Source organism: Sipha flava, unplaced genomic scaffold (assembly GCF_003268045.1).
Source record: "Sipha flava isolate LNK unplaced genomic scaffold, YSA_version1 252_pilon_pilon, whole genome shotgun sequence".
In the NCBI taxonomy this organism is placed as follows: domain Eukaryota; kingdom Metazoa; phylum Arthropoda; class Insecta; order Hemiptera; family Aphididae; genus Sipha; species Sipha flava.
In genome coordinates, this window is record NW_020272904.1 from 750141 (window position 1) to 769805 (window position 19665).

The 19665-nt window shown below is 27.2% G+C and overlaps 1 protein-coding gene across 5 annotated transcripts in view; it reads left to right on the forward strand.

The window, feature by feature from the left end:
• LOC112684544 (dorsal-ventral patterning tolloid-like protein 1) overlaps positions 1-19665 on the forward strand; it is a 58288-nt gene that overhangs the window by 4541 nt on the left and 34082 nt on the right. For all 5 annotated transcript variants that reach the window (XM_025556118.1, XM_025556119.1, XM_025556117.1 and 2 more), the window contains exons 3-4: positions 6047-6329; positions 19365-19589. In XM_025556118.1, coding sequence (XP_025411903.1) covers positions 6047-6329; positions 19365-19589 — 508 coding nt within the window. The remainder of the gene's footprint in view (positions 1-6046; positions 6330-19364; positions 19590-19665) is intronic.

The window sequence follows — 19665 nt, forward strand, 5'->3', positions numbered from 1 at the left end:
CAGTTTAATTATCATCATGAAATGTTGCTTATGAAAATAAATATCACCGTGAACCGTTTGGTTAAGGTTTAAGAATATCCTTGCATTTTTTAATATTATAGTGAATGTATCTAACTATGTATTATTTACTATATTAAAATTACATAGCTTGTCAATCATTTTGTACACCTAATTTTGATTAAAATTGAATTAATTAATTGTACTCAATCGTATAACTTTTAATATTATGTATTTGTATTATACGTTATTGTAATAGAGGACATCAATTTGTTTCGTTAATTCAACAAACATAATGATGAGTTTAAAACCAATAAGATAAATGGTAACTGTAGGCAACTCAATTTTTTTTTATTTATTTTACAAAAAACAATTTTATCCTTCATTAAATAGTTTTAGAAATGTGACATCTTAATGCAAATGTAATTTATAACTATTATTTGAGTAAAATAATACACAATTTTCATTATTCTCTATATAATGATTATAATTTCCAACGTTTAAAATCAAAATATAAGGAATTACAATTCATGATTTCGAACAATTAATACAAGTGTATTACTTTTTATTTATTTAAAAATCATTTTATATTGTAAATATGAGTATTATGTATTTAAAACAACGAAAACAATATAATAGAAAGGTTGTTGCATATTCTTGAAAATTAAATTTATATTTTATTATTCTTTTCATATTTTATGAATAGAAACAGGAGCGGACGCAGAAAAAAATTTCAGGGGGAGGGGTTTGAAAAAATAAAAATAATTAGCGTCAGGCCCGTACTTAAAAATTTAGCGCCCCCGGGCATATTATTTTTTTAGCCCCCCCCCCAAAAAAAAAAATAAATAATAATAATATAACACATATTATTTCGTCCATAATCGAGATTTTTTAATATTAAAATATAACTTATAAATGAGATTAAACAAATTATAACATAATAAAATATACTATTTTATTTTTTTAATTGTTTTATTTTTTTTTCATCAGGTACATCATTTTTAAAATTAATTTATAAAATAAATATTTTACCACCCCTGAGACTTGACGCCCCCGAACATATGCCTACCCGTGTCCCCTCTAAATACAGGCCTGATTACTGTTATTTTGAAATAATTGACTATTGTCGATCGTTATCACATGACCATACAGCACAAAATTTAGGGAAACCCGTCAATCATAATGTACCATTGTGAATAATATTAAATCGATTACGTATGTTTACTTATTTTTACTTACTGATAATAAGCGACTTACAAACACGCATTATTTTTACGAAGTATTGCCGTCATGGAATTATAAAAATTTAAGTTTTAAGTACCAATACCTTTTAGAACATTTGAAGAATTACAAATTATTACAAATTCAGTTTTCTTAACAACATTTTTTTTTTCTAGTATATTTTAATGGTATTTTAAACAATTCATTTTTTTTAAGGTGCATAAGGTAGGATAACTACGTTTAAAATTAATCATCCATTAATTTCGGGGAGTGTTAGATCCATTGAACCCTCAAAACCCCTCCCTGCGTCTGCCACTGAGTAGAAATATTAGCTGTTAAATTATTAATTTTAATTTTATGGAAATAAATATTTGAATTAGTATCAAACAAAATAATTATTTCCTCTCATTGTCAATCGACGCATTTTTCTATTTTGTTTTTTGACAAGAGCTTTTCAAGGTTTTAAAAATAAATTTTGAATAATACCACGCATATAATATATTTTAGAGTAATTTATATTATATATGATGCTTTTATTTTAGGAAACTGTTTTTCTCTAAGAATTATTTTATAAAGTAGATTTTAGTAAGACATAATTTTATACTTGGTGCGTAAATTCTAATTTTCCAATAAATTTTTATATTACAGTTATGAATTATAAATTGCTGATACTAAAATTATAATAAGTTTACACATTGATAATTTTATACTTTATTATTTGTAAACTTATATAATTTAACCTTATTTATTATCATAGTTTTAATTTTAAAATTATTTCGGTTCCAATAAAAATAGCTTTCTAATTATTATTGATGAAATTATTTAGTCTTCTTTAGGAAACGTAATTTTTTAGTGTGAAATTAACTTGGTTACACTAAAAATTATTTTATATATCATTTTACTCACTATAAAGTAGTGTATAGTTATGTATAGTAAAATAACTACCTAATGGTTTTTAATTTCTTATCTTTTTTTTTATTAATTAAACTTTTAAAATTGAAATTACTTTTTTTGCATAATAAATCTTTATTATAGATAATCTTCTAATTTTAATGGAGTTTACCTGTGTGCATTATACGTATAATCTATACTATTGTTTAATTTTTTTATCGTCAGTAGTATATATTCTTGTATATAATATATTATTATTATTATTATTGTTATAGATATAAACTAATTTCAATAAACATTTAAATAAGTCTAAAATTTTCAACTTAATGAACTACAAAGTTTAATTTGTTAATTATAACTTTTAAATCTTATGTATACATGTTTTTACCAGCAATACATTAAAATCAAATCAAACCGTGGTTGTACAAACATATTTTTGAATAACAATAAGTAATTAGTACTCGATAAATTATTGTTTTGTTTTCTTATGACTTTTCTCGATAAGTTTTCATTCAAGATTAATACATTAAGTTCATATGAACCAATTACATTAGATACGCTTGAAAACCGGTTTTTTTTAACAATAATGAACATATAAGTCATTGATAATATGTATCATAAATTTACATGCACAGTATAAGTGAATCCGATTCTTGGTATAATGGTGCATATAAAAATTGTACTCAATCCAATAATTATTACAAAATTTAGACAATCAATGAATATTTTTTCCGATTATATTAATACTTATCTGAGATAGTTAACCGCAATTGGATGACCTTAAGTTATTATCATATACACGTAAACTAAAATTATAGTTTGTTTTTTCTAACTACTACGCTTTGTAAGCATACATGTGCTTTATGTAGATCAGTGATATCCAACCTTTTTTCCTCAGCAACAATTATCTTAGAGCAGGCCACCAAATATAAAAATACAAATAATATCAATATTAATCTAATAATATTATTTTGTTACACATAGAAGTAGGTAAATATTGAATTTGTTTTCAAATATTTTATTAACTACTGAAAAGATAACAGATTGAGGCACACGCTATAGGTATAAATTAATTTGATCAGTTCGGTATTTTAAGTGCATGGTTTACATCGTCAAATTTCTATTTGAAAAATGTTCGAAAATGAAATTAATACATTTTAAAAAAAATCGTATTTTATAATAATGATAATCTTTTTTTAATATTTTATTTTATTTTAAAAAATTTGCAACGGGCCACATTGAATACCTTCGTGGACCATGGGTTTGGCAATACTGATATAGAATGCAGACTCTAAATTTATCTTTCAAAAATACTTTGAATTAAATTACTATAAATCATGTCTTGTTTAAAAAAAAAACAATAAAATTAAATATTAAAAAAAAAAAAAATATAATTATAATTATGAGAAATAAATAATTCAAAAGTTGTAATTTAGTAAATTAACATTTCCCAGAAATAGTATACTGTCCCTGAAACCATGCCTGGAGTACTAGTAATTCTTTTAGGGTTGAACACCTTTGAATTTAACGCAAATGAAATTGACTACTATTGAACCCATCGCCTCGAGGTTTGTTTAACGAGTGTATGACTTAATGTGGAAGTCGAAAAATTAATAGCATTCGAACAGAGTAAAATGCAATTTCGTTTAAAAGTATTAGTTTCATGAAACAATTATAACAGAAGTTAAAATATTTCAATTGAAATACATAGAGCGCGAAAATTACACGTATTTTGTGGCCATGGTGTTAAAGTTTCACATATTAATAACTAAGTAATAGACTATTTTCTCAAAATGAACACCTTCGCGTTTTTAATTTAATTTTTTTTTTATATATAGTTCCTGAGTCCCAAATCACACTTTATCACGTATACGTATACTGCATGTATATAAGTACACATGTAGATTACTCGAGAATCGCTCTACCGTGTAATTATTATACATAAACAGCGCATTTTCGCTTTTTTTTCTATCGTATTTTGAAGAGTGCTGGTCGTACAAAACCACATTAGATTATGATTCTTATATATTGTCATATTAATTATTAAGGTTATTTTACATAGTATCAATTATATATGATATTCTATCTCATTATTTTCCATATATTCATTTTTTCAGTTCTATAGATTAAAAATGTAAAATACCTGTCAAATATTATGTCAATTAAGCACATACACAAATGGGTTGTAAGTGAAAGTATTTCTATGTTGTTAGACTATACAGATTTACATGACGGATAATAAATAAATTATAAAAATGAGTTTATTTATAAAATGCGATCTCATTCGATCGTTGTCGAAATTTATTATTGAGTATTTATAGTTTATATAGTTTGTATACTTATTGTTTTAAAGAGATACCATTTTTATGAACTTATTTATTATTATTAGGGATATTTTTTTAACTGAATCACTTTTAATTATTATTTTGTTTAACACTTAATTTAAATAGCTAACATGAAATTATTCAATAATAGAAATTAAATTATTATTTAGATATAATTTTAACCGTACAAATAATAAAAAAAAATAAATCACTGGATTAAAAATAAAAACATGTATCCTAATTATTATAATTTATAATATTATAAATATATAAACCTACGAAATATTAAATAATAAATAAAAAGAAGAAATAATTTTAGTAGATAAAAAACAATTTGCTTCTGTACATTTAAAATTTTGCTGGTTCCAATGAATGATGAAACTTATTTCTGAAAGGTTGATACTTATCTTAATCCATTTTTAACTTTAATTCAAAAGTTGGAAATCTAATCATGTATTCGTATGGCAGATACAATTTGGTCAATCAATTTAACACAAGTCATATTGTTACGCAAATTTCTAAAATAATAGTGCAAGTTCGATGTCGTAAACGATTTACATTCAGAAATATTATGAAGTGACGCGTCGACACTTAAAATGAATAATATTCTTAATCCTAATATTAATAAAAAATACACGTTCCACTCTTAAGATACTAAAGGATGATAAAAAGGTTTTACATGCGCTTGTGATCACTGAGTTACATATCATTCGAATTCTCGGGATGAAGTTATAAATCATTTAGATTCTCAAGTGTAAATATACATTGAATACTCATCGAAACTGAGAATTCTGAGTGAAATTATATGTTAGTTACATGAATTCCGTTGAAAAAGATGCAGTTTACAGTGATACTGAATAGCACTCATACTCTGTGATCCAAGAACATGTCTATTAAGTTCTATCCGGATAAAAAGTCAATAACAGTATTACATTATAACTTATAAATAATTTTTAAGAGATAAAAAAGTTTTACAAATTTATTATTGCTAAACGTTTTCTTAATCGTATGATTCAAGATATAGTATAATTGTATGTACACACACACACACACACACACACACACACATATATATATTATCTTAAATGTATAATTATCATTCTAAAAAATACCGTTTTTCGTTAAATGTATAATTAGATTTGTTTTTAACGTGTTACTATTATTTGTTTTATCTTGAGATGGAATTATTTAATTAAAACGTGTAATATATGATTAAACAATATTAGTAAGCAGAACACGTTCTGAATATCCGATTAGGTTATTTTGAATCGTTTAAAAATTAATAGCATCTACTACCCAGTAGAATAATAATATTCCACCATTCTGGGCGATTGAAAAAAAAATGTTTTACTATATTTTACAGTTTGAATGCATTTAATAATCAAAATAATGATTATGTTGTAATCTGCTACAAAATTATTAGTTGATTAGTCCTTTATTAATTATTTAACATCGAGTAACAATTAAAACAAAATTACTTATAAAAAACTAAAATATTGCATACAACTGATTTATTATAAAAATATTTATTGAAAAGCATTTTTTATTTTTGTGTTCCATATGCTAATAAATGTTTGTTTATTCAATTATATTATTATATTATTTAATTATAGGTAACTTCATGGGTGACATAGCTGTACCCGGTGTTGATTACAATGAAAATAATAAAAATGATAGACGGGCGTACTCAGAAAAGGTAGAAAAATATAAAAAAGAAATCAATGAAGGACTTCAAATCGAAGAGGAAGGGATAATGCAAGGGATGAATAAGGCAATCAATGTAGCACAGATTAAGATAAGACACAGGCACAACAATAGGACGAGGAAGAACCATATAAATATTAGAAAAAAAGTAAATCACATGGATAAAATTGCTGTTGAAAATCATTTGAGCAGGTAAAAGTTTATTTTTTATTCTACGTATAAGTTGTAACATAATAACTCGTCTTTAATATTTGATAAAAGGTTAATTTGGTTGAATTAATGCCACGAATGATACTGTAACAATTTATCCTGTGATGTTACAATAGTGATTATTATAATATATATATAAATACAATAATATTATAAAACAGTGGCGATAAGATAATTGTTTTATTTAATGCTCTTAGAATATAAAATTAAAAAAGGATAAGTTATTGATTTTGATATGACTCCTTGTCATCCATAGTAGTTTAAATTGTCGTTTAACGCTTATAAAACGTCTAACATTATAGACATATAGCGTCTTTCGTAATGTTCAGTTTTTATGAATTATGTATTACATTAATACGTATTACATTACAGTAAGATTATTTGCTCCACGAGTACGAGTTAATATTTGAGTTAATATACACATTGGCGTCCATCATCAAAAATACTGGTGACACACGTGAAATTAATGTCTTTCTGCCGCTTGGCAATCGTTATCTTTAGGTCTATAATTAGTAGGGCTTGGATTTTATTGCATTTGCTTGTTTTTTTGGAATGTCTAACACCTATATACTAACTATAATCATACTAACCTATATATATATATATATATGTAGGATAACCTAACCAAGCTGCAAATGTGTTTCAAGTGCTCCATTTTGTAACCTTTTGCGGTATTTTTTGCATTCTTAGTGGATTTTATATTTTCAGAGAATTTTTGAAGTTTTCAATGCCTTTTTTAATTTTTTTAGATACTATTGACTTATTTCTCATATTATGACTAAAAAAATTAATTTCATTGTAATACAAATTTTACTACGTAACAGCTTGACGTAAGTAAAGTGGTGTACCAATCGTCCGGTACGATGCGAAGTATATCACAATAGCACCACACTGGCTTTAATTAGTTGGTGTTGACTGGTCATCCAGGTTGAGGTTTAAGTGTAGAACTAAAAATCGTACTTTATTAAATAAATACTTGTTCAGGATTCGAACAATAATAAGCTTCGGACTAGATTAAGAAAAAAATACTGGATTTTGGAAATAGGATTTAAAATGTAGTATTTGGAATATAAAAACACTGTACAAGCTTGGAGCAGCTGTGGAACTAGTAGGAGATAGGTATATGAAAAAAAATACGTAGTATTACAGGAAGTGAGATCGGAAGATGCGAACACAACAAAAATATCACAAACAATCATCATAAATGGAATTAGCGAATGAGGTGACAAGCTAGGGACCGGTTTCGCCATCTATGAATTATTATACACATATTTAAAGAGTTCAAAGATGTAAGCCCGAGGATCTTTACGTTAAGAATAAAGGATAACGACCTTAATATAATGTTAATCAATGTTCATGTAACGACTATACAGGGAAGATTTTTATGAGAGACTGGAAGAGATATTCGATAGAACGCTGGGAAATTTAAAAATTGTACTAGATGATCTAAATGGAAAAATAGGAAAAAAAGAATACACCAAAAAGTGGTAGAAGTATACAGCCACTAGGAAAACTCCGACGGTAATGGTACAAGACAGATGCACTTTGCATTAGAGAAAGGATTAATAATGAAGAGTATAATATTCCCACGCAGAAATATATACAATTATTCCTGCGTATCGCAGGATGGGAGACACAAGAACCAAATTGATCTTGTTTTCTACAGGTTTAAAAATAAGATAACGTAAGACTATTGCGTGGAGCTGACGCAGATTCGGACCATTTATTAATCGGGATATGGTTAAGAGTAAAATTCTTAAAAGCACAGCTCTGTAATCAGAAATCAACAGTTATAGATATACAGTATGTTCACGCTAAGAGATACCACTAAATATTTCGGTTCGATGACTTTTTATTGAAATGGGGTTTTCAATGAATAACAGATAATACTCAAATACACATTTTTAGAAAATTTTTAAATTTTTAACACTTTCGATTCACGCGATATAACTTACTTTTTTTCAAATGTTAACACCAATTTTTTTTTTTTAAATATTCGGATAGAGTATTTTTTTCTAAACAATTTATGTACAAAAAATGTTTTCTAATTATACATTTGCATATGAAATTTAATGATGAACTTTAATATTTACGATTAATTTTTTTTTGACAAAATTTTAATTAAATTCAACTTATTGTCACTTATAACTATCCAATATTGTTAAATACCTGTTTGCACACAGATAAGATAGTAAAAATAACTTTGACAACATTTTCCAGTAATAAAGGGTAACACGTCAAAATATCCCGGTCAAAATATCCCTAAACCAAAATATCCCCAACAAAATATTCTATGACAAAATATCCTGCGTAAAAATATCCTCGACAAAATATCCCCGACAAAATATAATATAATAACTGTTGCGATTAGAAGTAACAATCGCACTTTATCTAATCTAGTATTATTCATTATTTTGATAATGGTAATATAGTGTGTCATTTTATATCATTACCTAAAGTGCGTGTCGTGAGCATTTAACAGTCTTAAATCAAATTATTTAACTAACATTTTATATTTAATTAAAAAATGCTAGAATTTATTAAAAGCCAAAAAGGCAATAATTTACTAATATTTGAAGGATATTTATTTAGTATACATCAAAAGAGTGAAAAAAAAATAATTTGGCGTTGCACTGATTATAAAAGAAAAAATTGTTTGGCAAGATGTTACACAACCACAGACGACGAATCAGGTTTGTTGATTCATGATTACATTTTAGGACGCGGATATAATAATATATATAATAATAAAATATAAAATTTTTAATATCAGATTTTTAAGTAATATAAAATTGATGACGATTGTAAAACGAATACTGCTCGTACAATTATTCTTAATAGGCCTGGATATAATAATATTATATTGTCATATACGTATTGTCACAATTATTATTAATATTTTTATAAGGGAATTCCTTGGTAAGAGAGGAGATCATGAACACGCTCCAGATGCAGCCGGATTAGAATCAAAGAAGGTAATAGAACGAATAAAAAAAGCTAGTGATTCTAATCAGACAACAAGAAATATTATAAGTGAGGCATTTTCTCAATCACCTTTACCAATTGTAGCTAGGTTACCTTCAACTGTTGCGCTTAGTCGAACAATTCAACGTTCTCGAAATCGAAATAATGTACCTCCGCCCAACCCTGTGACTGTTGATTCTTTAGTAATACCTAGAGAATACACATTAACCTTAAGTAATTTACCTTTTTTGCTATATGACAGTAAAAATAATGAAAATTGGGATATTAATAACAGAATATTGATATTCACAACAAATGAAAATTTAAATATACTGAATGTCTCCGAAATATGGTTCGCAGATGGAACGTTTAAATCTGTACCCAATATATTTTATCAGCTGTATACTATTCACGGTAACATTGACTGCACTGTATATCCACTTATATATATATATATATATTAATGTGTAATAAAAACGAAAATAGTTATTCCGAAGTACTAAATCAAATTAATATACTCAAATCAAATTTACGACCAAAAGCTATTGTGATAGATTTCGAACAAGCATTTATAAAATCATTTAAAGAATTATATACTGATGTTAAAATACATGGATGTTTTTTTCATTTTACCCAGTGCTTATGGCAAAAATTGCAATCGTGTGGATTAAAGAACAGGTATTCCACAGACGCAATATTTGCCCACGAAATAAAAAAATTATCGGCTCTTGCTTTTGTACCTGTTGATAATGTTATTTCTGCATTTGAAGAACTAATTAACTCCAACTACTACGTAGACAATGAAGAAGAATTACGAACATTTGTTGATTATTTTGAGGACACGTGGATTGGGAGACCAACACGTGGTGGTAGGCGAAGAGCGTCTACTTTTCCAATTAAAATATGGAATATGTTTGATTCTGTAACGGAAGACTCTCCCAGGACAAATAATGCAGTAGAAGGATGGCACAGAGCGTTTAATTCTGCACTTGCAGCTAACCATGTAACAGTGTAGAAGTTCATAAATATGTTAAAACGAGAACAAGGTCTGCAGGAGGCCAAAATGGAGCAGCAAACAGCTGGTGCACCTCAACAAAAAAAAAGGCGAAAGTATAAAAATTTGGACGAGCGGTTAATTGCTGTTGTAAAAGGATATGACGAAACCAATAACAATAAATATTTAAAATCAATAGCACATATTTTAGTATAAATTTTTTAATTCATTTTTTGTATTCCGTAAATGTATTAATATCTTTATGTAATTTATATTTTATATTATCATAATAAGTGTAATAATTTTTGACGAAAAAACATACCATTTTAATATATTTTTAAAAATGTCTTGATTTTTGTATTCAGTAAATGTATTAATATCAATGTAACTTGTATAAAAAGGTTTACATTTTTAATTAATAGTTACGTGGGATATTTTGTCGGGGATATTTTTACGCGGGATATTTTGTCATAGAATATTTTGCCGGAGATATTTTGGTTTAAGGATATTTTGACCGGGATATTTTGACGTGGAACCGTAATAAAGATAGTGAATTCTGTTTGTTTTCAATTTATTTATATATAAAATGTTGATAAATTATTTTCGATGACTAATAATAATTTTTTGAATAATTTCAAACTAACCTTGTGACAGTTACTATTCATGTAAAATAGTGTTTTATTTTGATTAGGTATCACATATTTTTCTGAAAAAATTGTTATTGCTTTAATACACTGTTTTACATAAAAGAAATTTATTAAAATGAACAGCAGTGAAAAACTCGAACTTATTTTAATTTTTAGCGAATGTAATCGTAATTTTCGACAAGCAGTTCGGGTGTATGCAGATCAGTACCTACCCAGATAGGTTTCATCCACATCATAATTATGTCCATAGACTTTTATGTGAATTAAATGAAAACGGTCAATTTCCTAACAATTAAAATAGACAACGACAGCTTAGACCAAATAATTTTGATGAAGACACTGAATAGCAGGTAATTGCCTACATACGTACTCATACACGTTTATCAATAAGACATGTATCTCGACAAATTGGTATATTAGGTAGTGCAGTACATACAATTTTGAAAAAAAACAAAATCCATCCATATAAACCTGAGTCTATCCAACATTTACGAATCAAAGATTATGAACGTAGATTACAATTTTTGTCAGGGTTTAGCGTTAAATTTGTAACCGACAATGTATTTTATAATTGTATTTTGTGGACTGATGAATCTAAATTCACAAACAATAGTATAATGATCAAACAAAACAATAGGTTTTAAGACGATACAAATCCACACTGATCCCGAGAAACTAACTTTCAGACAGTTTGGGGTATAAATGTGTGGTGTGAATTAATTGGTGGAGTACTTGTAGGTCCTAAATTTTACCACGGACCATTTACAGGTAAAAGAAATCTAGATTTTCTTGTTAATCAATTACCATTACTGTTAGAAAATGTTTCATAATCCTCGCGAAAAAATATGTATTTTCGACAAGATGGTGCACCAGCACACAAGGCCATCATTGTTAAACAATATTTAAATGAAATTTTTCTTAACCGATGGATTGGTATCCAAGGAGTAATTTCATGGCCAGCAAGATCTTCAGATTTGACCCCATTGGATTTTTTTTTACGGGGGCATTTAAAAAATGTTGTATTTGCGGCCCCCTATTAATCTCCAAGATTAAAAAAATAAAATACGACTGGCTTGTAATAATTCGAGAGAAGAACAAATAAATGCTGCTACATCAACGGAATTTATAAAACGTTTGGAATCATGTTTGGAACATCAAGGTGGAAACTTCGAACAATTTATTAGTAAAAATTAATTGCAAAAAAATAAATCTTGATTCCAAATTCTAAGTGTGTAGAATTTTATAGTTTTCATTACCTTCAATTAAGTTATCTTATTTCAGAATAATGAATGAAAAAAAATTGAGGGTAAATTACGATAAAAAAGTGTTTATTTATATCTTATCTGTGTGTAAACAGGTATTTAACAATATTGGATAGTTATAAGTGACAATAAGTTGAATTTAATTAAAATTTCGTCAAAAAAAAAATTAACCGTAAATATTAAAGTTCATCGTTAAATTTCATATGCAATTTTTATAATTAGAAAAAAATGTTTGTACATAAATTGTTTAGAAAAAAATACTTTATCCGAATATATAAAAAAAAAATGATGTTACCATTTAAAAAAAGTAAGTTATATCGCGCATGCTTGAATCAAAAATGTTAAAAATTAGGAGTTTTTCTAAAAATGTGTATTTAAGTATTATCTGTCATTCAGTGAAAACCCCATTTCAATACAAGGTCATCGAACCGAAATATTTAGTGGTATCACTTAGCGTGAACACACTGTATATGATATTGATAAACTAAAAGACGAGAATATACGTACAAATAATGTCGGTAGAATTAAAATCTTAAAGAGCAACACATAATACACACAAACAATGTAAATATGGCGTGGAATTAAGTTAGAGACATGGTACGTCATACTGCAGACGATAATCAAGATATAGAAAAATAGGAATAAGCATTGGTTTAATAATATATGTGAAGATGCAGTTCGAAGAAGAATGGCTGAACGATACTTACAATGAAGTAAGTGCTAGAGAATTTAGTAAAAAGAGGAAAGAAGCTCACAGGATAATAAGAGGTAAAAAAAAAATAAATATGTTTTTAATATTATGGAGGATACAGAGTAAAACCTTAGGATCCGTGACATGTATGGTGTATGACAATGGTAAATAGCTAAAAAAGAGATTTTTAAAAAAAACAACGATTCCTTAAAGATCATGATGGAAAGTTAATAACCTCAGAGAAGGAGTAACAGAAAGATGGAGACCATATTTTGAAAAATTGTTAAACTGTGATGAGCCAACCTAGAAATTCTTTTTTAATATAAAAGACTTTAATATGCAAGAATATCCAAACCCAACATTGGAAGAAATAAAAACATAAACACAGAGATTAAAAAAATCACAAATCCCTAGGGGAGAATTGTGTACAAGCAAAGCTGTTAAATAAGGGTGAAGAAGAGGCTATACAAGATTTGATTCACCGAATATGGGCAACAGAGAAACTTCCAAATGATTGGAATGTAGTTGTGGTATATCCAATATACAAGAAAGGTGATAAACAAGACTGCAATAATTACCGTGGAATATCCTAGTTAAATATTGTGTACACATTATTTTCGAACTGTTTCTTAGATCGAATAAAAGAAAAGTCAGAACAAATAATAGACTGTCAAGAAATTTTCAGAGCTAGTAGATCTACGACAGATCAGTTTATATATGTATAAACCAAAACTATTTATTTCTATTTACTTGTTTTTAATTGGAAACGTAATGACTTCATTGAATAATAATTGTGATCGACTTTTTTTTACTCTCAACTATTTAAAAAAAAAAAAATTTCGAAATAAATATAGGTATATACATTACCTATTAACAAGATACAGCCTTCGGATCTCTCTTCTCTTTCGGAAAATGACTTCTTTAAAATACAATCTGTTCGTTTACCGCTGTGATAATAAACTTGTACATAGTGTTATGTTTCTACGAAGGGGATTGGAAGCGATCATTTTCCTTCTCTATATATTATACGTTCAACATAAAAATTATATTTACTTTATATTTCCAACATATGGAATCCCATCTTATGAATTGATTAAAATGTTGAAAAAGTCTGTTGCTTATGTGATAGACAGAGATACCACTTCCAATCTCTACGGTATTTAAAAATAAACTTAAAACAATATAATTGTATTCATTTTTAAGTGCTATTAATGTAATACTTTTGATTTCATGGACATTTTTAGATAAAAAAAAATTATTTATTTTTTAATAAAACAATTAAAACACATTGGTGATAAGATATTTTATTAAAAAAAACTCTGAGAACTCGTAAATTCTTGTTTATGACTTGAAACATGGAACTTTACTCAACACTCCGTTATTCCAATACAAGTTATGATGTACAGTTTTATAATTTACATTTAAAACAATTATAAATTGTCTATGTTTAGTTGTTGTGTTTGTATACCTGCATATGGCTATAATAGTAGTCATGATGTTTTTATAATCACATTTACAACCGCATTCACACCCAGGATTTTTGTTTGGGGCGCTTACCAATTTTGCATATTTTTCTTATACAAGTTAAAAATTACCATTAATTTAAAATTATTTTTTTTTATGATGATTACCACATAGTACATAGTAATTGCTAGTATATAATATACGCTAATATCTAAAAATCTAAAAATAATTTTCAACGAAATAATTGATCGACAATTGCCACAAAAGCAAGTTATAATCTACTATTATATTGAATTATAAGTATGTATCAAACATAATAATCAAATTTGAAAAAAAATCATTCATCATAGTAATAACAATTATTTGAGACAAAATAATAAGCTATAACAATATATAATTTTTGTACAAAATATTTTTTTGGAAGACTTCAGCCTCAAAGCTCTCTTCTGGGTGCACCAATGTTTTATAATGGTTTTAGTTCAAATTAATAATTATTAAAGATCTTATGTAAATATCGCACCAAATAGATTTTTATCGTAAATACGTATATATATACATAGTTAGTAGATGTTGAGTAAGAATATTAACTTATAATACTGAAGTGAACTAAGATTGATTGTTATCGTCGACATATATTACTATATTAGTTATACGTAAAACAACACGTTTTTACAAGTTTCCACTAGACACGGGTTGCTTGTGTATTGAATAATATTATATACGCATGGTAAAAATGTGAATATATGGGTCATGATTTAGAAAATCGAAACCACTACGTATTATCCAATCGATGAAATGAGAGTGTTGTATATTGTGGTGACCGGGAATATAGAAAACCTATGTTCTAGATAATTTAAGTGCTATTATAATGTAGTACTTATACACGTGGAGTTGTGGAAGCATAAATGGGAATGGGACAATAAGAAAAAGAAAAATCTTCGTGGTTATGCAAAGACGAGACGGTTGCATACGTTTAGATAATGTGACGTTCGAATTTCGGCTGTCAGGTTGTCTAGTTGAAATTATAAATATTGCAGGTACAAGTAATACTATTATTAATACTACTACTGTATGTATAATAATTGGTCTGTATAAATGAAATGTAGTTATGTCGTCGGACGTCCTATTTTGGACACCCATTATACACACACACACACACACACACTCATATATATATATATATATATATATATATATATATATATATATATATAATTAAATCTGATGAAATAATTCATACCAAATCTTATTTTATTACACATAACGCAATATAATATATTTTTCTCTCATATAAATGGAGTAATGTTCCATCGCATAGCACACATCATAATGACTCGTGTGATTCGTGTATTACATTGTGTAAGCATTCGTGAATGTAAACGTAATTTTTGAAAAATCTTAAAATCTGTTTGATTTTTGAGAATCAGGCGAGAAAAAAAAAAACCCATTTCGTATCTTATAAACGTATTAGACTATATTATATTATATTTATTGGAAACAGCTGATGTGATAAGTTGTAAAGCTGTCGTTCTTTTCTTCTTTTTATTTTTCGTGACTTTGGCCTTGAAGACCATGTTCAAATGATTTGTCTCCAAATTTCCTTAATCATTGTTAACTCCTTCCAATCCATCCCTATTCTCACTTTCTTTATGTCCTCTTTTTCCCAACGTAGTCTTGGTTTTCTAGGTGGTTGTTTTCCTTGTGGTACACTCTCCTGTACTGTTTTACCAGTGATCCTGTCTTTCACCAAGAATGTCCCGCCCACTTCAGCCTTCTGTTGGTAATATCTTCTTTATTTTCTTTAATTCCTGGTCTTTGATACAATTCCTGAATTTCTTGTTTTTACATATTCTCCATTCACTTGTAGATTCGTCTTTACATGGTCCATACATTGTCCTCAATAACTTTCTTTCGAACACTAATAAAGCACTTTCATATATTTTCCTTAAGGTTTAAGTTTCAGAACCATATGTTACAACAGACGTGATAAGTGTTTGATATATTTGAGACTTTGGTTTTTGGAAATTAATCTGGATTTTATTAACTTAGTCAGGCCAAAATAACATTTATTGTCAGCTTGTATTCATGCTTTTATTTCCATGCCTATTTCATTCTTCTTTATTATTAGTGCGCCAAAGTATTTGAACTGAAGACTGTATTAAAGTATTTAACAGCTGTCGTTACTCGACGGTAATAATACATTATAATATTATTATGTACTATATCATAAGCGTTACCTGGTTGTTTATCACCAATAAGAGACACAAGGAGTCCAAAAACCCAACTCCTTTCATAAAATATATTATTACTACGCTCTAAAATTGTATTCATCACTTTTTAATATAGTTTTTATTTTTTATAACATCATCTATATTCCTAGTTGTTTGAAATAATACGGTTTATGGTTGGCCTGACTTAAGTGGACCTAAGGTCGTAGTCAGGACTGAGCCTTTCCATTTTTTTTTTTTTATATATCATTTAAAATTACATATGAATAGTTGTAGCCGGATCTCTTACCTACTTAATATTGAAAAATTTCTAAAGTGTTATAGAGAATATTGATTGCTACATAATGTAAAAATTATGAATTTAAAATTTAACTGTTCATATTAAAGCACTGGCGGCATCTTATAATTTTTTAGCAATTCCGCAGTAGGTATTCAATAATCTCGGTGGAAATATTTTTATAGGGATGCCGTTATATATAAGTATAACAATAAAAAAGTTTAAAAAATGAGTCGTGAGTAATGTTTTGATGCATAAATAATTGTTATGTACTAAATCCACTGTTAGTTAGGAGATTGCGTTTAAGGAATCATGCAAACAATAATGTATGTATATAATAATAAATTAATATTAGACAATAATTATTTTAAAAAGTTTTAAATAATGTGATTATAAATATGTCATAAAAAATAAACTATGTATTAGAAGTATAGTTTAATTTTCTTTATATTATAATTTATTATTTTGTAAGTTTGGGTTTCATTAATGAAAAAATTATGTATTTTTAACTATAAACTTTGCATTGTCCAAATATTAAATCTATAATAATTTATAGTAATACTAATGTATTATTATAGGAATTACGTAATTTTTTAAATAATTTTACTAACAATAAATTATAAAATAAGAAAATAATAAAAAATAATATAAGGAAAAAAAAAATGAATGTTTTAAGTACTTTTATAATATAGACAAATTCTCATTGTTCTTCTTCCTCTTCTCCTTCGCCTTCTCAAAACTATTTGGGGCCTGCCACCCTTGTCTTCAACCTCCACTCGTCACGATTTTTTACATCCCTTTACATCCCTTACGTATATACTAACGGCTCTCATATCATTCTCAATCATATTCAACCATCTCTTTTTTGATCTTCCTCTTTTTTGAGAAGATAACTTCTCTTTATTATGAACTGTAAAAACTTTTTACATATTGATGATTATTATATAAACTTTATAATATTAATCACACATGTAAAATATATTTATATATATAATAACTTCCTTATACCAAATATCAATATTTTAACATTTTGTGTCATTTAATATACTCTTAAGTTTATTTCGTAACACATTGGATGAGAATCAGAAATGATGTACTCGTATGTAAGCGATAAAATATTTTAATTATTTTACCAAAATAAATTAAATTATATCCAATATATATATAAGTACATTTAACATGGGATTTTTATTGAGCCCGTCAATTCTAAGTTATTAAATCTAATGTAATATATCCCTTCAAATTATTTTATTATAAACGATGTCTAATACACATTTATTATATAATCACATCATATCATCGTACAAATATATACATATATATTTATGTGTGTGGTTGATGATTTAAAGGCGAAACACTTCATTAAACAAATTATATTTGTCTGCAGTTGTAAAATGTCTAGAGTCTTCCTCCCAAGTGACATACCATAGATTATACACACCCGAGAGAATTTGACGCGTTACGATGGCTGATGTTTACCGCATTATTTATGTGCACTCGTATACGCCACTGCTCTGGATCCGTTGATGTTTGATTAATCAGCTTGTATATACGTTAAGCACCACGTGTGTGTGTGTATGTGTATAGATGTTTGTGAAGCATATTATAATATATTATACTATAATTTTATGGTTCATGGAACGTTCCTGTACATATTTGTACGAGTATTTGAATATGTTCTATGCAACAGTGTTTTGTAAATCCATTTGTATAAATGTATTTGGGGAGGAGTATGCTGTATAGACGTGTGTTTCTGGTGATTTTTTTCGGTGAAAATTTTGTGCAGTAGTCAGAAATCAAACCGTAAATTAATACATTATGTGAAATATTATTATATCTTTCATTGTGAACGTTTTCACGAACCCTCGTGAGACTCGTTTTGTATTATATTAGCTGACAAAACGTGCGCTCGTCATCTTGGAACATATATATACATAACAATTTCGAGTATATATTGTATAGTATTTAATTTATATTATATTATTGAAATTATATGCTCAAAAATGTAATTACACTATGTAGTTTTGTTGATTAAATCGTTAAAAATCAACATAATCTTATACACTATAATCGCAAAAGATTAAATTGGTATAATTTAGCCGAACGCATGTCTTATAATCTCGATTAATGAATCATATAATGTACATTATTTCCTCCTGTGTTCTTATACTGCAGTAAAAATAAGTTATCTTTGTAATACGAGTATTTGTATAAAAATACGTATTTTGTTAGTTTTGAATTTGAAGCCATATAACTCGTATTAAAAATCATGATGCACATGCAGCGTATGATTTTATTGAATACACCATTAATACCATTAATACACTATTATAATTTATTCGTTTTGTTTTCATGTGGTAGTTAAAATTTCCTGTGACTTTTATTTAAATAATGGATATCAAGACGGAAATAAGAAAATCAATATCCATTAAATTACTTATAATTATACTATTCAAATTTGATAACGCTGAGTTTATTTGTATGTTTCAGGAACATAGTTCATTCGAGAAGGCGTAGAGCGGCCACAGCAAGAAAAGAAAGGGTTTGGGATTTCGGCGTTATACCCTACGTGATTGACAGTAACTTTGGCGGATCGCACAAAGCGTTGTTCAAACAAGCCATGAGACATTGGGAGAACTTCACGTGTATCAAGTTTGTTGAACGCAATCCAAACGAACACCCTAATTTTATTTTGTTCACCGAAAGACCTTGTGGGTAAGATATTTTGTTCATATTGCCGTAAAATGTATAGATTTTTATATATGAATCGTTTGTTATGAAAACATGACTT